The sequence below is a fragment of the Pristiophorus japonicus genome, chromosome 6 (genome assembly GCF_044704955.1).
Source record: "Pristiophorus japonicus isolate sPriJap1 chromosome 6, sPriJap1.hap1, whole genome shotgun sequence".
Taxonomy (NCBI): Eukaryota; Metazoa; Chordata; class Chondrichthyes; family Pristiophoridae; genus Pristiophorus; species Pristiophorus japonicus.
The window spans coordinates 177509638-177533462 of NC_091982.1; the positions used below are offsets into that span (position 1 = coordinate 177509638).

Below are 23825 nucleotides of genomic sequence, written 5' to 3' on the forward strand. Positions count from 1 at the left end.
CTCATAAGTCAACCCCCTCATCCCTGGAATCAACCTAGTGAACCTTCTCTGAACTGCCTCCAAAGCAAGTATATCCTTTTGTAAATATGGAAGCCAAAACTGCATGCAGTATTCCAGGTGTGGCCTCACTAATATCTTGTATAGCTATAGCAAGACTTCCCTGCTTTTATACTCCATCCCCTTTGCAATAAAGGCCAAGATTCCATTGGCCTGCCTGATCATTTGCTGTACCTGCATACTATCCTTTTGTGTTTCATGCACAAGTACCCCCAGGTCCCGCTGTACTGTGGCACTTTGTAATCTTTCTCCATTTAAATAATAACTTGCTCTTTGATTTTTTTTTCTGCCAAAGTGAATGCCTCACACTTTCCAACATTATACTCCATCTGCCAAATTTTTGCCCACTCATTTAGCCTGTCTAATTTTTGCAGAATTTTTGTGTCCTCCTCTATACATTGCTTTTCCTCCCATCTTTGTATCGTCAGCAAACTTGGCTACGTAACACTCAGTCCCTTCTTCCAAGTTGTTAATAGAGATTGTAAATAGTTGGTCCCTGGTCCCTGTGGCACCCCTTATGAAGGTAGAAACTCTCGTCATTCAAGATGTAAATGCTCTGATGGGGAAACGTGCTTCTATTAAAGGCTGGACTAAATGGCCTTCGTCAGTACTCATCTTTGCGATGACCCCAAGGTAAAGTGCAAATTGGAATTTCCACAAGTATTGATGTGGGTGGAAATCACTTGGGATCCTGGGGAGAAAGTGGAGATCAGAAACACTTTTTTTTTTCTTGATGTTTTTGTCCATGGCTTTTGGGTTTGGGCATAATATATATTTTTGCATTCTATCCATATTGCCTTTTTGAACGGCAGAGGTATAGACTGTTCAGGCTTTGATGATCAAGGATCATTTATTAGGCTGTTGTGATTTAAGCTTTTGAAAGCATCTTCCATTTGGTCGCAAGAGAAAATGGAAGCTCCGTGAATTTATTTTGAAAGTCTGTTGGAAAATCGAAGATTTTTTGTAATGCATACATATCTCTGAACATTCGCAACCTTGGCGTCCTATTTGACCCTGAGCTAAGCTTGCGACGCCATATCCTCTCCATCACCAAGACTGCCTACTTCCACCTCTATAACATCGCCTGTCTCCCTCTGCCCCTGCCTCAATTTTGCTACTGAAATCCTCATCCATGCCTTTGTTATTTCTCGACTTGCCTATTCCAGTGTTCTCCTGGCTGGCCTCCTGACTTGCACCCTCTGTAAACTTGAGCTTGTCCAAAACTTGATTTTAAAATCCTCATCCTTGTCTTCAGATCCCTTCACGACCTCACCCCTCCCTATCTCTGTAACCTCCTCCAATCCTTCAGCCTTCCAAGATCTCTGTGTTGCTCCAATTCTGGCCTCTTGCGCATCCCCGATTTAATCATTCCACCGTTGGCTGTGCCTTCAGCTTTCTAGGCTGTAGGCTCTGAAATGCCCTGTCTTACCCTCTCCATGGGCCCAAATTTGCCCAGGAGAGGGTAAGACAGTTTTTTTTGGAGCAACTTGATTTTTCTGGAGTATCTTAAAAATCCCCATTCTGCCCATTTAATTTGTGCCAGTGTAAGTGAGTTAGTTAGGAATTTTTTTGTTTTTTTTCACCAAAAGGGGGTGTTAGCAGCCACCTACGCCTGTTTTGGCCATTTAAGTCAGTTTGGATAGATAATAGTTGCTCCAAACTAATTTAGGCCAGCGTATGTGGCCGCACAGAAAACCCTTGCGGAGAGTTAAGAAATCAGCGCAGGTAGCCAGAGATAGTGGGAGGAAGGGCAGCACAGAGGACCTGCAAAGCAGTAAATGCCTTCATAACATTCAAGAAGCATAAAAACCATCAATAATAAATAAAAAATAAATACATAAAAAATAAAACTTAAGACGAAGTTAAAACTTCGGTCCAGGAAGTCAGCGGGAGAACGCACCGACTGCAGCACGCACCGGCAAGCCCTTCGGCCAGGTCTAGGGGTGGTGGGTGGGAAGCCCGGGTGGGAGAGCAGTGAACTGGCCACACGCAAGAAGCAGCAGGCTGGGCTCGCAGAAGGAGGCTGCAAGAGGGAACTTAAAGGGGGGCTGGGAACACACAGGCTGCAGGAGAGAACTTAAAGGGGTGGGGGGGGGGTGCGTGGCGCGGGGCTGGGCTCCGCAGAACATGCATTGCATCATGTCAGTCGATGCAAGATATCCTGGGAGCACCCATGATGCGTTCATCCTACGCGACAGCCTTATATCTGATATGTTTGAGCAGCAGCCAGAAGAGCAGAGCTGGCCACCTGGCTCATGACGCCCATACGGATAACCCGGACGGAAGCTGACCATCGATACAACATGTCGCACATTACGACACGCAGCATCATAGAGAGGACCATTGGCATCTTGAAACAGCGTTTCCGATGTCTGGACCATTCCGGAGGCTACTTGTAATATTCTCCTGAGATTGTCGGTCAGTTCACTGTTGTGTGCAGCATGCTGCATAACTTAGCCATCAGCAGCAGCTGATAGTGGAAGAAGACGACCCACCTGTGGTGTGACTGATGATAATGATGTGGAAGATGCAGGTGACGAGCAGGAGGAGGAGGATGACGGGGATCAGGAAACCATGCAAGTGCCTAAGACCGGAGCACGACGTCGGAGGAGGGCGGGCCATTGTGCTCCTTTAACGATTGCTCGAGCCTTGCGCCAGCAGCTCATCCGTGATCACTTTACTGATGCCTGAGGGCTCAGCGACAACTGTTCCGCATGGACATGTTTATTTTTTGCAGTTCCTAAATGTTGTGTTGTGTTAATGGAACATGATTCAGTTTTAATGTAAAATATATTTTCTTCAAAAGTTTAAATGTACTTCACTTGTACCAAACTTTATTTTTTTGACTCTTTAAGATCACTTAAAACTTTAAGATCACTTATAAACTTGTAAAGTTACAAAACTCACAAAACAGTTTCAATTTGAAAAAACTTACACTCTAATATCACTTTAAAAACTTTAAGATCACTTTTTAGTTGTAAATTTAAATAACTTACAAAATGTGAGAACATTTACACTCTAAGATCGCTTAAACTTTAAGATCACTTATAAAGTTGTAAATTTACATAACTTACAAAAAAACTTTCAATTTGAAAACAGTTACAACAGTAACATCAAAAACAATAGCAGCAAAGAAAGGCTGCATCCATTTCTTATCCACATCTCGGTGAATGTGCACTTCATGGGGGTAGGGTGGGGGGGTGCCTAACCTGGGTCTCTACAGAGGCTGGTGCGGGGATTCCAGTGGGAGTGGCATTTGATTGGCTGGGCTGTGTTCCCTTATTGCAGCAGCTATCTCACACATGCCCTCCCTGATGGTCTGTGCCGTCGTTTGCGCTGCCTTTGACATTTCCTCCCTGATGGCCTGTGCCGTCGTTCCCACTGCCTCTGAAATTACCTCCTTCATTTCCCGTGTCATTGCTGCTATTTCACTCGACAGTCCCGTTACCTCATCAGCCACCCCACTGACGGTGTGCACGAGTGATCGGGTAAGGTCATTGGTCTCCACATCCAATGCCATCATCTGAACCACATTTGTTGCATCCTGCATCTCAGGAGAGCGTGGTCGATTTCTCCTTCCCCTCACCCTGGGTCTGCCTCGCGGCACCCCTCTAGTGGGAGGCGCAGGCTGGGATGGTGGAGCCTTGAGTATTCCATGCTGCATCCCACCAGCACTGGGAGGTGCAAGCTGGGACAATAGGGCCCTGGGTGTGACATGCTGCATCCCACCAGCACTGGGACTCTGAACTTGGGAAACCATGGAATGTCGCATCAGAACTCATAATAGAAGTGTTTGGCAACGTGAAGTCCTGTCCCATGGCCTCAACCATATTAAGTTCAACATTCTGATCTTCATACATCTCCATGCCCACCCCCTCCCCCCAAAGTTGGTCTGGCTTGTACGCATCTGAATAATCTTCTGGATATTCAGGTTTGGCAAAATATAACCGAACAATGGTTAGCAGCACAGGAGTGGGCAGGATGGGTGGTATGAGTAGGCTCTCACATAGCAGGCCAGGTAGCAGGTTGATTTGAAGGACCACGATTAATTTTCAGGACTTGGCCTCTCCCTCGTGGGCCCAGCTTGTGCAGTACTGATTTTCTCCAGATAGGATCCTCAAAGCAGTGACCCTCTCTTCCAAGGGTGTCAGTTTGTGCAGATTTAGCGGGCCTCCTCCTGTTTGAGTTCTTTCCCTTTTGTTGTGGGCCAATTTCTTCTGCAAAGATGAAAATATAACTTTTTAGAGAGGGTGTCTTTCTGCTGGGTGGGACATATAAAGATGGTCACATTTACAATTGCAATTCCATTGAAAAATGAAAATATTACTTACATTAATTACTTGACCAAGGTCCTGCCATTTCTTTTTAAACTGGCTTCCAGATCTCGTGGTATTCACCGCTGCGCAGTAATCTTCTGCAACTTGGTTCCAGCGTTTTCTTTTCTTTGGGTGGCACTTTTGTGCGACCTCTGTTGCTGGTATCCAGCTCCTGCCATCTGTTCTCAATGACATTAACTAGTATCTCCACTTCGTCATGTAAGAAACTCTTCGTTCTTGGTGCATGTTGTTGCATTGCTGTAATGAATTGACACTGTGATTTTTCAAAACACATAGTCCTTATTTTGCATGCACCTATGCAGCACTCCTTCTGGAGGTTTAGCAGCAACACAGAGCACTCACTAATTCCAGCAGCTGATTTCTTCCACAGTATCCCTCACAGCACTCCTTCAGGCACTAAAAATCAATGAGAAGGCTTTCCCTTTAAAAATGGCCGATTGCCAATATTAATCCCCCATTGCGCATGCGCGAACACGCAACACACATGCGCAACACTGCCGGCACTCTTGCAGATGCTGGGCCCTAGCTCCGCCCCCCCACTGTGCTTGCCATGCCGCACCAAGGCCTAGGACGGTCCACAGCGAGGAGAATACGGAGCTACATTTTCGGCGTCGTTTTTGGAGCAGAAAGTCGGCGCACCTCCGGTAAGTGCACCGAAAAAACCAGCGGGCCAAATTTGGGCCCCGTATCTCCACCTCTCCTCCTTTTAAGACGCTCCTTAAAACCTACCTTTTTGACTACCTGCCCTGATATCTCCTTGTTTGGCTTGGTGTCAAACTTTGTTCGATAACACTTCTGTAAAGTGCTTTGGGACGTTTTAGTTCATTAAAGGCACTATGTAAATGCAAGTTGTTGTTGAAGCAGAATACCTTAGCTGCCATCTTGCTCCTTTTATTAACTCTTGGTTGGCCGGCGCGGACATGATGGGCCAAAATGGTCTCCTTCCGTGCTGTAGGTTTCTACGATTATCAAATGCTTTCACGGCAGATCTTTCAGTAGTTAGGCTATTTGGATGATATTCGTGTCTTCATTAGTTTAAACACTGCCCTTTTTGCATCACAGTCTGGCGGTTTGTTTATTCATAACTTAATGTAATTAGTATGAAGCCTACAGAATGTCCTATAACAGTTTCTTTCTCCTTTACCTACTCTTTTATAGTGAGCTTATTATACAGAACCACTTTGAAATAGTAGTGCAGTTTGTCTTCACACCTAAAGCTGTGGTATCATCCCTGTTTACAATGTGGGATGGATTCCATAGTACCAGTAATAACATAAGAACAGTGCAGTTTAAAGTCGCAGTAGTGATTTTTTTCAGGCTGCTGCACATTTTCTTATGGTATGGAGGATCTGTACAGGGCAGTAAATTGAGAACATTGCTCACCTGTGAGAGTGGGCTGAGAGCTTAGTGACCAAAAGAAAGGCAACTGCATTGCTATTTCAGATCTTGTGCCTCAAGTGAGGGAAAATTACCTTGAGTTGGTTCTCTGGCACCAGTAGTGTCATATTTATATTTCAAGGCTGCAGGTGTGGGCTATAGTGTAGGGGAATATAGCATTAACTCCCTTTTTCTTGGGTACAAGATTCCAAACTGCATTTGCAGATCAAGATCCATAGCAGTTTCATATATCTTTGTTGTGTGATACCTTCCCATCACTATATCATTTAGTACTAACAACAAATTGCATTTATATCATTAAATGAACAAATCATTCCATGTTGCTTCACAAATAAGTGTAAGGAAATAGATGCTACACTATGAAGGTTGACCAAAAGCTTGGTTGAAAATGAGTTTTAAGAAGGTTTTCAGAGGTGGAGGATTTATGGATGGAATCCAGCAAGTAGGATCGAAGAGACTGAAGGCTCCCACCAAAAATGGGGCAAAGTGGCGGGATGGGGGGAGGCAGTGAGGTGATGCACAGAAGTCCGAGATAGAGGAGCAGAGTGTGTCAGAAGGAATGTAGGGTTTGGGCAATAGGATAAGACCAGGCGATGAAGGGATTTATTGATGAGGATTTTAAATTTAAATAATTTGGGGACAGGGAACCAACATAGGTCAGTGAGGGTGGGGCTGATAGACAAGGACAGAATACATGTGGCAGATTTTATATAAGTTGTTGGTGTATGGTCAAGGCAAAAATGGAGCCCATTAGAGTAGTTTTGTCTGAGAGTGACAGAAGTATCTATAAGGGTTACAGTAATGGAGAGCCTGAAGTAGAGGAGTGAAGAGGGGGGGTGTTGAGTAAATGATTTTGTTGTTCGATAGAATATGGTGTTTAAACCTCAGTTCAGGATTGAACAGGTTGAGAGGTGTCAGGACCCACTTCTTGAGAGTGTGGTTGGGGAGGATGATGGAGTCAGTGGCAAGGGCATGAAGCTTGTGGCAGGCCCAAAGATGATGACCTTGATCTTCCTGACATTGACGTAAAGGAAGTTATGACTCATCCAAGGCAAACAGTCTAACAGCTTAGAAACACTTAATGGGAACAAAGAGGTGGGTGTCATTAGTGTATGTGTGAAAGGTTACTCCAATTGCTGCAGATGATGTTGAGGGACAGTTTTTTAAAAAGGTGACACAGTTGACCACATCATCGTCCTCCAATGCCTCGCCACCGTCATCCAGCTGGGGGGGACTGCACTCGCCCGATTCCATTCTTTTCTATCCAGTTGTAGCCAGAGAATCACCTGCAATGGCTTCTCTTCCTGCTCCTGCGTTGTTACCTCTGTTGTTCCCCAAAGTTCTATCTTTGGACCCTCCTATTTCTCATCTACATGCTGTCCCTCGATGACATCATCCGAAAACACAGCATCAGGTTCCACGTGTATGCTGACGATACCCAGGTCTACCTCACCACCATCTCTCTCAACCCCTCTTCTGTCTTTAAATTGGCTGACTGCTTGTCCGACATCCAGTACTAGATAAGCAGAAATTTCCTCCAACTAAATATTGGGAGGACCAAAGCTGTTGTCTTCAGTCCCCGCCACAAACTTCATCCCTCTCCCTGGCAACTGCCTCGGACTGTTCGCAACCTTGGTGTTATATTTGACCCTGAGATGAGCTTCCGACCAGATATCCACGCCATCACTAAGACAGCATATTTCCACTTCTGTAACATTGCCCAACTCCACCCCTGTCTCAGTTCATCTGCTGCAGAAATTCTCATCCATGCCTTTGTTATAAAGGGGATCCAGTAGATGTGTATTTGGATTTCCAGAAAGCATTCGATAAGGTGCCACATAAAAGGTTACTACACAAGATAAGAGCTCACGGGGTTGAGGGTAATATATTAGCATGGATAAAGGATTGGCTAACTAACAAAACAAAGAGTCAATATAAATGGATCATTTTCAGTTGGCAAACTATAACCAGTGGGGTGTTACAGGGATCAGCACTGGGGCCTCAACTATTTACAATTTATATTAATGACATGGATGAAGGGACCAAGTGTAATGTAGCCAAATTTGCTGATGATACAAAGATAGGTGGGAAAGCACATTGTGAGGAGGACACAAAGAATCTACAAAGGGATATAGATAGGCTAAATGATTGGGCAAAAATTTGGCAGATGGAGTATAATGTAGGAAAATGTGAGGTTATCCACTTTGGCAGGAAAAATAAAAAAGCTATTATTTAAATGGGGAGAGATTATAAAATGTAGTGGTACAGAGGGATCTGGGGGTCCTTGTACATGAAACACAAAAAGTTAGCATGCAGATACAGTAAGTAATTAGGAAGGCAAATGGAATGTTGGCCTTTATTGCAAGGGGGGCGGAGTATAAAAGTAGGGAAGTCCTGCTAGAACTGTACAGGGCATTGGTAAGACCACACCTGGAGTACTGTGTACAGTTTTGGTCTCCTTATTTGAGGAAGGAAATACTTGCATTGGAGGCAGTTAAGAGAAAGTTCACAAGGTTGATTCCTGAGATGAAGGGGTTGTCATATGAAGAAAAGTTGAGCAGGTTGGGCCTATACTCATTGGAGTTTAGAAGACTTAGAGGTGATTTTATTGAAACGTTTAAGATTCTGAAGGGGCTTGACAGGGTAGATGTGGAGAGGATGTTTCCCCTCATGGGGGAATCTAGAACTAAGGGCCATAGTTTCAGAATAAGAGGTCGCCCATTTAAAATGGAAATGAGGAGGAATTTCTTCTCTCGGGGTCATAAATCTTTAGAATTCTCTACCTCAGAGAGCTGTGGCGGCTGGGCCATTGAATGTATTTAAGGTGGAGATAGACAGATTTTTGAAAGATAAGAAAGACCACGGTTATGGGGAGCGGGCGGGGAAATGGAGCTGAGGCCAAGATCAGATCAGCCATGATTTTATTGAATGGCGGAGCAGGCTCGAGGGGCCAAATGGCCGCCTCTTATTTCTTATATTACCTCTAGACTTGACTATTCCAATGCACTCCTGGCTGGCTTCCCATCTCCCACCCTCCATATATTAGAACTCCTCAAACTCTGCTGTCTGTATCCTAACTCGCACCAAGTCCTGTTCACCTATCACCCTTGTGCTTGCTGACCTACATTGGCTCCCGGTTAAGCAACACCTCGATTTTTAAAATTTTCATCCTTGCTTTCAAATCGCTCCATGGGCTTGCCCCTCCCTATCTCTGTAACTTTCTCCAGCTCTACAACCCTCCGAGATATCTTTGCTCCTCCAATTCTGGCCTTTTGTGCATCTCTGATTTTAATCGTTCCACCTTTGATGACCATGCTTTCAGCTGCCTAGGCCATAAGCTCTGGAATTCCCTCCCTAAACCTCTCCGCCCCTCTCCCTCCTTTTAAGATGTTCCTTAAAGCCTACATCTTTAAACAAGCTTTTGGTCATCTGTTCTAATAACTCCTTGTGTGACTCGGTGTCAAAATTTGTTAACGCTCTTGTGAAGTGCCTTGGGACATTTTACAATGCAAGTTGTTGTGTGTTAAACTGCATCACACAGGTTACTGCTGGAAGTGGTTTGCAGTGTTGCTAAGCAAGCATTACCCACACACTCTAAATCTGAATCTCCAGCCACACTTTGTTCCTCTGCATTATGTTAACCGAGAACTGACATTGCTTAGAAGGTGACTCCAAGAAAACATGCATGACCCAGGTGGTCGTGATTCCTGCCTCCTTGGGGAAAATGTAATGTCTTCTGAATTCCTGCCTGTAGCTAAACTGAATAAGAGCCTTTCTTGCCCCATGCCGCAGAGCATGCGGCACTATCTTACTGGGTGACAGTGCCACTTGACAGGCATCCTTATTTTGACCCTTTAAAAGTAACTTAAGTTTTCTGCAAAAGTGAGCATTCTGGGAACTATTAGTGCTTTGCACAATCGATTTGAGCTTTCTGTCCTTGAGCATTAATTTATCAAATTGGTTGAAGAGATTTCTTGTAACAGACTTATCGTATCTTTTAGTCTTGGACAAAATAAAAATTTATCAGATACACTCAATGCCCTGGAGCAACTGATTCAGACTTGAGCGATTTGTACTCATCACAGAGATACTGCATTTTAAAAAGGTATGATGATTTATTTTTTTATAGGGTGACAAACTCCCTTCTACAAAGAATTCAAAATACTGAAAAGGGTCATTCCTTTTTGTGGGGTCCTAAGAAATTTTACATTTTTAGGCTTTTAATTCATGTGAATTGTGTTTATCTCTTTTTTTTTATTGCCTGTCTGAATCCTGCATTTCTGACTCTTCTGTTGAGGAACATTGCGTTCTAAATTTTTTGATGTCCTGCATATTGTGGGGCTTACCCTAGCTCAGATACTGAAATGCTTATAGCTGTTCGGTGCTGTGGATTTTTTTTGAACTTGTGCTGTGTTATATTGTTTATATGAACATAATAGAGAAGCATTGGATGAAAGTTTGTTGACACTTCATTTAATTGTTCCCTTCCTTAAGTCTGCTGTATTCCTGCTCCAGGCTGACCTTTTCTTAGTTTGCAGTTAAATGTTGAACATAGTTGCTGTAATATGTAATGGAGTGTATAAAGCCAATTTTTCTGTGATTCAGAGAATATGTCTATTTTATACTGTAGCATATTATTTTATTTGACTTAATATATTAATTATTCTATTTTGTGATGGTTGTTGTGTCTAGTTCCTCATTTTGTTTCTTGTACTCTGCACTTTAATATACATCTAATTTAGTTTAGATTCTCTTGGTTTTGTAATTTTTATGCTAACCAATGTTGTAAATTTCCAACATTTTCTATTTTATCACATTTTGAGCTGCAAACGTCCACCTTATTGCATGGTATGTGGATCCATTGGTAGAATGTACACATCCTCCAAAAGTGAATAATATGGAGATATCGCTATGTGCTCAAACCAGCTGAAGAATGCATAAGTGGCTTAATTGACTTTGTCCCTAATTTCTTTCTCACTTTTTAGGAGTTGCCTTGCCTCATGATGAGAGTGGGAGCTTGTTAGATGGGGCTGTTTGGGAAGCAGTTCAGAAAGCACTGGTCAGCATAGTTACATAGGTTTGAATGCCAGACTTACTGAAAGGATGGAGGTATTCTCTCGCTTAACGTTCTTAACCAAGTCCTTGGGTGGAACGTCATAATAAAAAGTATAATTTTCCACTAATGAGCAGTCTTGCTAAGAATGCTTTTTTAATTAAAAGAAAGCAACAATTTTCTCCTTTGCTAGATAAATAATAGTTCATTCATTCTTTTACTATTGTTTGTAATTTACATTAAATGACTTGGACGTAGAAATCAATATAAATTGATCATTTTGCAGATTCCACTGTAGAAACGACAGTGAAATCAGATGAGGCAGCTTAAAAATTACTAAATAAGCTGGACAAAATATGTAAGTGGGCAGATGAAATTTAAAGTACTGCATGCCAGAAGGAAAATGGACAACCTACATACTCCATGGAAGAGACCTAGGTGTCTTAAAATTGACATGGAACATGTCCAACCAAAGCTGAGCAACAATCAATAAAGCCAATATAATGTTGAACCATGTGCTGCAAATGGTACAATACAAGTCAGAAGTCGTCATGATCAAACTGTGTAACGCGCTGGTCAGATTACACCTTCGGTACTGCATCCAATTCTGGTCACTGAGATGCAAGGGAGAGATTCAAGCGTTGGAGGCATTGCAGATAAGATCCATAAGACTGATCGCTAGAGTTAGACCTCTGAATTATGAGTAAAGGCTTTACAACCTTAAAAGTAGAGGTGATTTTATAGCAATATATGATTATGGAAAAAGATGAATCCGCAACATTACTAAAATTGTAAGATTAGAACAAGGAAACATTGGTTGAAAAGGCAAATTGAGGACCAATATAAAGAAGTTCTTCTTCACACAGAGGGATTAATGCATGGAATAGGCACCTAGATAGAACAATGGAGGTGAAAACTTTGGAATTGTTTTTAAGAACCAACTGGGTGTCGCAGAGAGGAGCCCTGAGTCTCATAATGAATAGCAAACAAGCTTAACTTCCAAAATTTTGGAAATATTTTGATGACAGACTCCTTTGATTATTTTGAAGATTTATTTTGTAATGGAGGTGAAGATAGAATTGTGTAGTAAACGAATAAGGAAATGACTTGCATTTATATAGGGCCTTTTGTGACCTCTGGACATCTAAAGCACTTTACATCCAATGAAGTACTTTTGAAGTGTAGTCACTGATGTAATGTAGGAAAACATGACGGGATGGGATCCAGTAACGTGCTGATAGGCGTACTTGGACCCCTAAATCTCTTTGCTCATCCAGAGTTCCTAACTTCTCGCCATTTAGAAAATACTCTGGGGTACAAAGTGGATGACCCCTCACTTCCCCACATTGAACTCCATCTGCTACAGTTTGCCCACTCACTTAATCTATCAGGACGGTCCATAACCAAAGGACACAGATTTAAGATAATTGTCAAAAGAGCCAGAGGGGAGAAATTTTGCAAGACTATGGGAAAAGAGGAGGGGCATGGGACTAATTGGATAGCTTTCAAAGAGAAGGCAAAGGCACGCCGGGCTGAATGGCCTCCCTCTGTGCTGTAGAATTCTATGATTCTATACATGACTACAGGGTACATTGTTTAACGTTGCAACTATGACATCTTATAGTTGTGCTTGGAGAGGATATCTGCCTGATGGCGACAGAATGGCTGAGAGTGAGCAATAATCTTGGGGCTCTGCAAAAATATTTTTGCAGTACCAAAAGTTGAATGCTCATGAGATCTTTGCTGGTAAATATTTGTTACTGTCTAGTGACTCAGTGGTAAATTCACCATGTAGTATCGCACTGACTGGAAAGAATTTTATGTAGAATATCCGGAAGTTTGACTATAAGTCCCTTTGGCTTTGTTCTGGTTTGGGTCATCAGAGCACTGTTAGATTTGCCGCACTCTTAGCTGGTTATTCATTTTTGATTTGCAAGCACTTAGTGGGAGGAAATTTTAGAATGAGTACTTTTTCATACTACTTCCCCTTTCATTAAAAAAAATGATACTTTCGCCAAACTATTTTTTAACGTTGATAATGTGAAGGCCCTTGAATAGAACTTGCCAGGCTGCTGTGGTGACCTCAATTGCAGGGAGCTTGTAGTTGAGGTTGTGTTGTAAACTGTGGTATGTGCAATTTGAAATTAGCCTATGAGTTACTGTGAAGCTATCTAGCCCCAGGAAACCGCATCAGAGTGTAAACTTTCCAGAGGTCAGTTGGAACCACTCTAGGGTGCACAAGGCAGGATTGAAATTACAGGACTATTGGACTGTCATAGCAGGAATGGCACTGTACATGAAACTCTTCATGCCAGAAAGAGAGAGGATGTTTTTTGAGTTGAAATATAATTTTTGTTCATAAAATAATGGGGAGTAATACTTGAAACAAGTCCTCCCCCACTCCCCCCATTTCCAGCTTTTTATCCTGTTCAAGACAAATAATGCAAGTCGCCCCTGAGACCTGTACCACTAGTACGTTCATTTGAAAAATTGTAATAAAAATTGGGAAAACAAGGCGACTCAGCAGGTTAGGCACAGACGCAATCGTGATAAGGTAGATTTCAGTCTGTTGTAAATAATTACATTGAATTATTAAATACATTCAACTCCCCCTATTATTTTATGCAGTTTGCTGACAATCAAAATGGTTTAATTTATGACTTGGCCATCAGTTAAAATGTTCACATTTATTGCTAAAGCTGCCTCAACTGAGCTAGGTTTCCTTTTATGCTAATTACTTCCCTTCAACTTTTTATATTTACCATAAAGTTCAAATCTGTCTCAAACTCCCATGCCTAGGAGGGCTCTCCAGCACTACTCGCATGTATAAAAAGCTGCATTTAAATTTCCCATGTGAATCATGAACATGAAAGCAAACATATGTTGCAATCAGGATTAATCTCCGACTTCAACTTATTCTTTCTCAGGCAACAGTAGAACTTCTCGCCTCCCTCAGTGTTTCCTTTCCTTCCAATGCAGACTTTTCAAACTTAAATTTGGCATCCCCTCATCACTACTTGTTTTCCATAGATCTTGTTCTCTCCCACTGCTTTTTAACCTTGATTCTGCTGTTGAAACCATCATGTATGCCTTTGTCACCACCAACTCCACTTTTCCAACTCACTTCTCACTGACCACCTGAGCTCAATCCCAACACAATGCTAACTCATCTCGAACTCTGCCATCTGCTTACTATCCTGCACTGTTCCACTCATCCATCAATTGTATACTTGTTGACTTTAGTTGGCTCTTCCAATTCTGGTGTACAAAGCACTCCCCCTTCTCTCTGCTCTTGAACCATCTCAACCTCACTCGCTGGAACTCCATCTGAAACATCTCTGCCCTTGCAACGTACTTTAAATTCTGTTAGCTGTTCCCACCTGCCTTGTAAGCTCTGTATATTTCCAAGACACTAACCTTATTGGGTATGATTTGCTATGTTGCCTACAGCTTTAAGGTACCACTGTAATCACATTTACTTATCAGGTTCAGGAAGATAGGATTTAAGTACTGTTTATTCAGTAAATGCCAGAAACTCGTGTTATTTAAATTTTGATGTTGAAATCCCTAGTTCTTGTTGATGTGATATAAAATGTATCCAGTGGCATATTTATTTTCTTTTGCAGGGATTTGACCCACCAAACCAGTGCGCCACGAGGACAATTTATGTTTCCAATCACTTCCCCCGGTTCAGTCATTTTGTTTACCAGAAGTTTCCAGACAATAGGATAATATCATCCAAGGTATGGAGGAATGTAATTCAGCTGATGGTTTTGTAACATCTGCTTTTTCAAAGACATTATGATGGTGATCACTATAATTTATAAGGAATTTAGTTTGTGATTGTTTTGGTGACCGCTGCCATAATAATTTCCACGTTTTGATTTGATTGTTCAGATCCTTTCTGTTGAAGCCTATGTAGTAATTACATAGAATTTACAGCACAGAAACAGGCCATTGGTCCAACTGGTGTATGCTGGACCAGCCTATTTCCCACTCTATTTTATCTAACCCATGTCCTTCCATTCCTTTGTCTGTCATGTACTTATCTAGCTTCCCTTTAAATGCATGAATGCTATTTGTGTTAACTACTCCCTGTGGTAGCAAGTTCAACATCCTAACCACTTTCTGGGTAAAGAGGTTTCTTCTGAATTCCTGTTGACTGTTTTATATTTATGACCCGTAGCTTTGGACTCACTCACAAGTGGACACATCTTCCATGTCGACCGTATCAAATCCATTCATAATTTTAAAGATCTCCATTAGGTCACCCCTCAGCCTTCTCTTTTCTAATGAAACACTCGGGTAGAAATTCGGTCTGGAAAGAGTCGGAACAGGGGCGCTAAAGAGGTCGGAGCCCCGAGCGCCAGCATTTGCGCCGCTCGGCACATTCAGTGTGGCGGTGCCGGCAGCACTGACCAGTACCGCCCGGGAGCGTCGAGCCGGTGTGCAACGCCCCCGGTTTCGACAACGTTTTGAAATTGGGTTGTAGCGGCACCCGTGGTGACTGCTCCTTTTGAAAGCTGGCATGCCGAGCTGTCCTGGGGCGTTATGGGAAGGAATGATTGGAAAAAGTACGTTCATTTAATATTTCGCTGATTTACTTTTGCGATTCACCTGTATTAGATGGGAGTAATTTATCGGGAATGTTTTTTGTGTTTTTCGTCCCGATTTTTTTTTTTCCAGGGAGGCCTTTCTTGGGGCGCCACAAGGCCAGCTCTTTCGCTAGGGATTTTCAGTTCCACTCCACTCTCGGCGCAGCAACTGAATTTTTCAGGGCTGCCGTTGCAAACCATTTTCCGGCGCAAAATTTACCATTCCCCCGCCACTAGCGCCCTAAGTAGCCTCCAACCAAATTTCCACCCCATGGTTTTCTCTCTGCATGCAGGCTGAACGTTTCATTCAAATTTATTTTTGCACATATCAATTGTTGGACAATGTAATGTTCAGATTCAACTTTCCCCACTTTGAGGACTCAAATGCTAAGATCTGAAAAGAGGCTGACAAAATTGAACTTTTTAATCGAAATAACACCGAGAGAATATAATGCAACAACTTGCATTTATATAGTGCCTTTAATATACTAAAATATCCCAAGATGCTTCACAAGAGCATTATCAAATTAAATTTGACACCAAGCCACATGAGATATTAGGACAGGTGAGGTTTTAAAGAGTTTCTTAAAGGAGGAGAGAGAGACAGACAAGTTTAAGAAGGAAATTCCAGAGCTTGGTGTCTAGGCAGCTGACGGCACGGCCTTCAGTGGTAGAGCAATGAAAATCTCGGCTGCACAAGAGGCCAGAATTGGAGGAGTGCAGAGTTCTTTGGAAATTGTAGGGGTGGAGGAGGTTACTGAGATATGGAAGGGCAAAGCCATTCAGGCTGTTAAAATGTTCAAAAAAATGGAAAGTGAGGGTACATGCAGGTATATTTCACTTAAACTCTGATCTAAGACCAGAGGAGACGAGTACGGCATTTACAAAGCTGAAGTGGTGAGAAATGAGCTTTTCTTCTGGTTTCCCTTTCCTTCCCTTCCTCAGCACTATGGCCCCAAGTTTCCACATGATTTGCGCCTGATTTTTAGGAGCAACTGGTGGAGAACTGACTATTTTAGAAATCGCAATTCTCCACATTTTTTTTTCTGCAGTTCTAGTCAGGTAGAACAGTTCTACTTTAGAACAGAATTTTTTCTTCAAAAGGGGGCGTGTCCGGCCACTGACGCCTGATTTGAAAGTTTCCACAGTGAAAATGTACTCCAAACTAAAGTAGAATGGAGCCAGTGAAGATTTTTGTAGAACTGAAAAAACCTGTTCTACACACTAAAAAATCAGGCGCAGGTTACAAATTAGGCGTCCAGAACGGGGTGGGGGGGAAGGGAACTCATTAAATTCGACAATAAATCCTTATTTATACTTATACAAATATTATACAAATAAATCCAACCTGAATAAACATTTATAAGCAAAGAAAAGATTAAATAAACCATCTTCCTACCTGTGTGAAAGTGCTTCAGGCAGCTCAGCGATGTTCCCGCGAACGGGGGGGGGGGGGGGAGGGGCAGGTAGTAACGAGGCAGCTAACAGCTTTCCACTTGAGGTGGAAGCCTTGGTCAACTCAGCAATGTTCCCGCGAACGGGGGGGAGGGAGGGGCAGACGGTAACGAGGCAGCAAACAGCTTTCCACTTGAGGTGGAAGCCTTAGTCAGCTCAGCGATGTTCCCGCGAACAGGGGAGGGAGAGGTGGAGGGAGGGGGGGAGGGAGGGACAGGCAGGCAGCCAAAGATACAGCAGCAGCCTTCGAGCTGTGAGGGGGACTGAGGCCATTTGGACAGGGAGAGGCAGCCACATCGACAGTTTTATATTTACATTTGCAGAATGGGTGCTGCATTGTCAACACCACATATTATGCAATGGTTCGCCATCAATTCACTGCATAGGAGAGAATTGATTAGAGCTTACCGCACCAGGAACGTCGTAGCCCGTAGGTTGATGGGCAAGAGACCTTACCCACATCGACAATATTGAACCAGGCGCTCGTACCTGGACATGAGCGAGGCTGATTGTGTGAAAAGGCTGCGTTTTCGCAGAGAAATTGTCACTGAGATCTGTGATTATGGTGAGAGCAGATTTGCAGCCCAGAAGCAGAAGGACAACTGCCTTGTCTGTTGAAGTGAAGGTAACAGCTGCACTTTCTTTCTATGCCTCGGGATCGTTTCAGGCTACAACTGGAGATGTGTGTGCCATCTCTCAACGTGCAATACATGCCTGCGTTTACCAGGTCACGGCTGCACTTTATGCGCGAAGGAATGACTTCATCAATTTCCCAATGACCGCACAAGCGATCCATGAGAGGGCTGTGGGCTTCTTCAGGATTGCCGGCTTCCCAAAGGTACAGGGCTGCATTGATTGTACCTACATAGCCTTGCAAGCACCTGTGGAGGATTCTGAGCAGTACCGAAATAGGAAAGATTTCCACTCTATCAATGTGCAGCTCGTGTGTGACGACAAGCAGCGCATCATGTCAGTCGATGCGAGATACCCTGGCAGCACCCACGATGCGTTCATCCTACGCGACAGCGTTCTATCTGACATGTTTGAGCAGCAGCCAGAAGGGCAGAGCTGGCTACTGGGAGACAAAGGGTACGGCCTGACCACCTGGCTCATGACACCCATACGTGTGACACGGACAGAAGCTGACCATCAATACAACATGGCGCACATTGCGACGCGCAGCATCATTGAGAGGACCATTGGCATACTGAAACAGCGATTCCGATGCCTGGACTATTCCGGAGGACAGTTGCAATACTCTCCTGAGATGGTCGGTCACTTCACTGTTGTGTGCTGCATGCTTCATAACTTAGCCATCATGAGGCAGCAGGAGCTGGTAGTGGAACCCGAAGACCGACGGGAGGGTCCAGTGCATGTTGATAGTATTACGGAAGACCAGGATGTGGATGATAACGACAATCAGGAAAGCATGCAAGTGCCTGATGCCGGAGCACGAGGTCGGAGGAGGGCAGTCCATCGTGCCCCTTTAACGATTGCTCGAGCCTTGCGCCAGCAGCTCATCCGTGAACGCTTCAACTACTGATGCCTAAGGGCTCTGCGAACACTTTTGCATATGGACATGTTTATTCTTTGCAGTTGTTCCTACGTTGTGTTGTGTTAATGGAACATGAAACAGTTTTAATGAAAAAATATTTTATTGAAAAGTTAACGTCACTCTAATAAAATATTTGTTGTATCAAACTATACTTTTTAATATGACTCTTGAAGATCACTTAAAAACTTTAAGATCACTTATAAACTTGTAAAGTTACAAAAGTAACAAAACACTTTCTATGTGAAAAATTTTACACTTCAAGATCACTTTTTAGATGTAAAATTAAATAATTTACAGAATGTGCGAGCATTTACACTATAAGATCACTTGAAAACCCTGAGATCACTTATAAGTTGTAAAGTTACAAAACTTACAAAACAATTTCAATTTGAAAAATCTTACACTCTGAAGAACACTTTTAAACTTCAGGATCACTTTTTAGGTGCAAAATTAAATAAGATACAAAAAAATGTGAGAGCATTTACACTATAAGATCACTTAAAAACCATAAGATCCCTTAAGTTGTAACGTAACAAAACTTACAAAACAATTTCAATTTGAAAAACGGTACTACAGCTACATCAAGAACAAGAACAAAAGCAGCAAAGAAAGGCTGCAACAATGTCTCATCCACATCTCAGTGAATGTTCACTTCCTCATGAGGGTGTCATTTGATTGGCTGGGCTGTGTGTCCTTATTGCAGCAGCTACCTCAACCAGGCCCTCCCTGACGGCCTGTGCCGACACTTGCATGCCCTCCCTGACGGCCTGTGCCGACACTTGCATGCCCTCCCTGATGGCCTGTGCCATAATTTGCATGCCCTCCCTGATGGCCTGTGCCGTTGATTGCACTCCCTCGGACATTCCCTCCCTAAGTTCCCGTGTCATTACTGCTATTTCTCCCGTCAGGCCCGTCAACTCTTCACCTACTGCATTGACGCCACCGATGAGTGATCGGGTAAGCTCATTGGTCTCCATAGGCAATGCCACAACCTGAGCCGCATCTATTGCATGCTGCATCTCAGGAGAGCGTGTCTCCAATCTCCTTCTCGTCTGCCTCGTGGCACCACTACACTGGGAGGCGCGGGCACGAACGGTGGGATGCTCGGTGTTGCAAGCGGCACCACTACACAGGGAGGCGCAGGCTGGGACTGTGGGACGCTGTGTGTTCCAGACGGCTGAACTGGAGGGAGAGGCTCGGGCTGGAATGGTGGGATGCTCTGTGTTGCAGACGGCAGCACTCGAGTGCGAGCCATGGGCTGGGATGTTGGACAAATGGGTGTAAACTGCTCCATGATATCGGCAGCAACACTGGGACCCGAAGCGTCGGAATCGAAATCATAGTAGGTGGAACCAGAACCTATGCGAGAGGGAGGCGCAGGCTGGGACTACTGCACTGACTGTAGAATGCTGCATTATACCAGCAGCACCACTGGGACCCGCAACATCGGAAGCGAAACCATGGAAGGTGGAACTAAGACCTATGCTAGGGGTTGAAACTCTGATGCCCCTTGATGGGGGCTCATAACATTAAATTTGAAGCTCCCCCCTGCAGACATTTCAGTCATCGCTGCCATCATCCAGTCTGGATCATCCGCAGCTGGTTGTACTGGTCCTTGTTCTGTACCCTCAGGATCCTCAGGGTTGGCATCAGCAGCAGCATCATCATGTTCTGCAAAATACATCAGAACAGTCAAATGCTTAACAGCAAGGGAGAGGGCCGGGTGGGTGGCATGAGTACTCTCTCACATAGCAGGCCAGGCAGCAGGTTGATTTAAAGGGCCACGATGCATTTTCAGGACTTACCCTCTTCCTCGCGTGCGGGCCCAGCTTGTGCTGTACCAATTGCTTTACTCCATGTCCGACTCATCATAGCAGCTACCCTTTGTTCCAAGGGGGTCAATGGATGCAGATTGGGCATGCCTCCTCCTGTTCGAGTTGCTTCCCTTTTGTTGTTGGCCAATTTCTTCTGCAAAGAGTAAAATACAACTTTTTACAGTGTGTCAGTCTGCAAGGTGGGACATCCAGATAGCCAGGTTACAATTACGATTAAATAAAAAATGGGAAATACTACTTACACTAATTACTTAACCAAGGTCGTGCCATTTCTTTTTACACTGACTTCCAGATCTCCTGGTATGCACCACTGCGCAGTAATCTTCTGCAACTTGGTTCCAGCGTTTCTTCATTTCTTTTGGTGGCACTTTTATGCGACCTCTGTTGTTGGTATCTAGCTCCTGCCATCTCTGCTCAATTACATTCACTAATATCTCAACTTCCTCATGTAAGAAATTCTTTTTTCTTGGTAGAGGTTGATCCATTGCAAAGTTGAATTGGCACTTTTTTTTCTCCAAACACAGTCCTTAATTTGCAGGCACAGGTACTGCAAGTTTAGCAGTGAAAAGCTGAACTCACTGATTTCAGCAGGTGATTTCTTCAGCAGTGCTGCTAAAAGCACTCCCTCACACACAGAAATATCAATAAAATTAAAATACAAGCCTTTGCAGGGGTCCAAGAACAAATCTTCACTGTATTCACTGGAGTTCAGAAGAATGAGAGGGGACCTCATAGAAACATTTAAAATTCTGACGGGGTTAGACAGGTTAGATGCAGGAAGAATGTTCCCAATGTTGGGGAAGTCCAGAACCAGAGGTCACAGTCTAAGGATAAGGGGTAAGCCATTTAGGACCGAGATGCGGAGGAACTTCTTCACCCAGAGAGTGGTGAACCTGTGGAATTCTCTACCACAGAAAGTTGTTGAGGCCAATTCACTAAATATATTCAAAAAGGAGTTAGATGAGGTCCTTACTACTAGGGGGATCAAGGGGTATGGTGAGAAAGCAGGAATGGGGTACTGAAGTTGAATGTTCAGTCATGAACTCATTGAATGGCGGTGCAGGCTAGAAGGGCTGAATGGCCTACTCCTGCACCTATTTTCTATGTTTCTATGTTTCACGTTTTTGCAGCACTTTCTAAAATGGCCGAGTGCCAATGTTTTTTTCACACTGCGCGCACGCTCCAACGCGCACGCGCAGCATTGCCGGCAGGGAAAACAACTAATTTAAATAGTATCCGCCTCCTCCCACTTACAAAATCGGCGCGAGTGTAGGCTTCGCCCTCCTGCACGCCGCGCCAGGCAGACGAGGAGCTGCAGAACGCTCGAGAATCGCAATTTTTTTTTTTTTAGGGGCGCCCGTTTTTTTTTCTTGTGGAAACTTGGGCCCCTAAAGTGGAAAGTTAGATCTTTTATCATTGTTGCTGAATAATTTGATTCTTTTTAAATGCGGTAAGTGGCTACTTGGTTATGAAAGGGTCAGAGGCAATAGGCATCATGGAACATAAAACCCATTGAAGATCAAGTTCAAGTAGATTGTAATGCTTGATTCTGACATCATTGGTGGTGGGGAGTTTCATGATTTTTCTTCAAGTTTTTTTTTACCAGTGGTTATTATTTTCTGTTAAAAGATTAAGTAGGGGAAAATCCATGACAACATAAAACTGTATGTAGTTTCTTGGAAAGAAGGCGGGCTTGAAGACATTTTATTTCCATACTTGTATTAAAAACGAGCTTGTTTGACCCTTGTTTTGTAAACTGATTGATGGATAGGATCTCTTGAAGAAGGTGACCTATTCCCATGCTAAGTTAGGTTACAAACTTATTTAAGCATTTAGAATTGTTTTTACTTTTGAGTGACATGTTAAGATAGGTTATACATTTAAACCAAAATAAATGGGTCTTATTCCAGATAAACAAGACTCTACAGGCCACTAATTTGATAAGATTTATTTTGCATTTGAAACTACTTATTAATGCATCTTTCATTTTTTATAATATTGTATGTTTACCTGTATTGTATGTTTAATGGCTTTCTTTTTTCCCCTTGTAGTATACAATATGGAATTTTATACCAAAGAATTTATTTGAACAATTCAGAAGAATAGCCAACTTCTACTTTCTTGTAATTTTTCTTGTACAAGTAAGTGTATCTAGTAACAGTGGTTGAACATTCTTGCCTTTTAATTAGCCAACAGATATTTAATTCTGAATTGATCTTGCCTATGAATATTGAACTCTCCATTCAATTATCATCCTGGATTCAGACTTGGGACCCAGAAGTCAAGTGTTATTGCCAACATGTTATTCTAAATGGATGTAGTTAACCATATGGTTTATATGTGGTTATGTAACTCTCCACCTGGAAAGTGCATTCCTGTTTTTTGTATGTAAATTTAGTCAAATAACACACTGGTAAACATTTGAGTTCATCTTATCAACTAATACTGTGATAAAAAGAACATATTGGGCTATAAAGTTGGAATATATTGATATTACTGAACATATCCAATTTCTTTTATGAACTATTTCTTTGTCAGAGGAGTTTGGCTCAATTTACAAACTGTTGGTGATAAATTCTGTACTGGCACAGTATCAGTTATTATGCTAGAAACAAATTTTGACTGGCAATGATACCAGAATTAAAGTTGCTCTAGGGGGAGGAAGGAATAGCATTCTCTGAGGAGCAGTTCCTTCAGCTGCTCAGGGTGGGGGACGCACTGGAGGACGGGCAGGGTGCTTGATCTCGGAGCTGGAGACGTAGAGGTTACTAAAACCATCAGCCCCCATTTTGACGAGGTCTATGTGACTGAAGTGTCTCCCACCATGAAGTGGCAACTTAAAAAGAAACAGTACAGAGTTCTAGGTCGGGTCCGGTCAGGTCAGGTCCGGGGGGGGGGGCGGGGGAAGCAGGAGCGGGAGTCGGCAGGAAGCAGGAGCTAGCCGTGGGAGGAGCCTTATTCACGCAGCCCCAGTGAGGCCATTCGGCCAGGGCTAGGGGCTGCGTGCTTTGGGCCCCTCCCACACAGTTTTGGGCGCCTGGAGCTACTACACTTGCGTGCCCACTGTAGCGCGCATGTGCAGAGCTCCCGGCACTGTTTTCGGCGCAGGGTCCTAGCTCCGCCCCCAACAGCTCCTGCTACGCCGCGCCGAGGGCCAGAGGACCTGCAGGGAGGTGGAGAATATGGAGGGTTTTTTAGGCACACTTTGTGGCGCGAAAAACGGGCGCCCAGCTCAGAGGGGCGCCCGGTTTTTATCGTGTGGAAACTTGGGGCCCCTAGTCTTTTCGCGGAGAGAATGCAGAAACTAAGCGGAAGCAGTGTGCAGCAAACCAGACTCCCCACCCACCCTTTCCTTCAACCACTGTCTGTCCCACCTGTTAGAGACTGTAATTCCCACATTGGACTGTACAGCCACCTGAGAACTCACTTTGAGTGGAAGCAAGTCTTCCTCGATTTCGAGGACTGCCTATGATGATGATACTATTGCATTGATGATTAATTTTGAAACGAAAGCCTAGCATAAGTAAGTAATGTTTATGG

At 43.5% G+C, this 23825-nt stretch overlaps 1 protein-coding gene across 1 annotated transcript in view; it reads left to right on the forward strand.

The window, feature by feature from the left end:
* atp11b (ATPase phospholipid transporting 11B) overlaps positions 1 to 23825 on the forward strand; it is a 183318-nt gene that overhangs the window by 16345 nt on the left and 143148 nt on the right. The window contains exons 2-3 of the mRNA XM_070884058.1: positions 14472 to 14588; positions 22337 to 22426. Of these exons, the coding sequence (XP_070740159.1) occupies positions 14472 to 14588; positions 22337 to 22426 (207 nt within the window). The remainder of the gene's footprint in view (positions 1 to 14471; positions 14589 to 22336; positions 22427 to 23825) is intronic.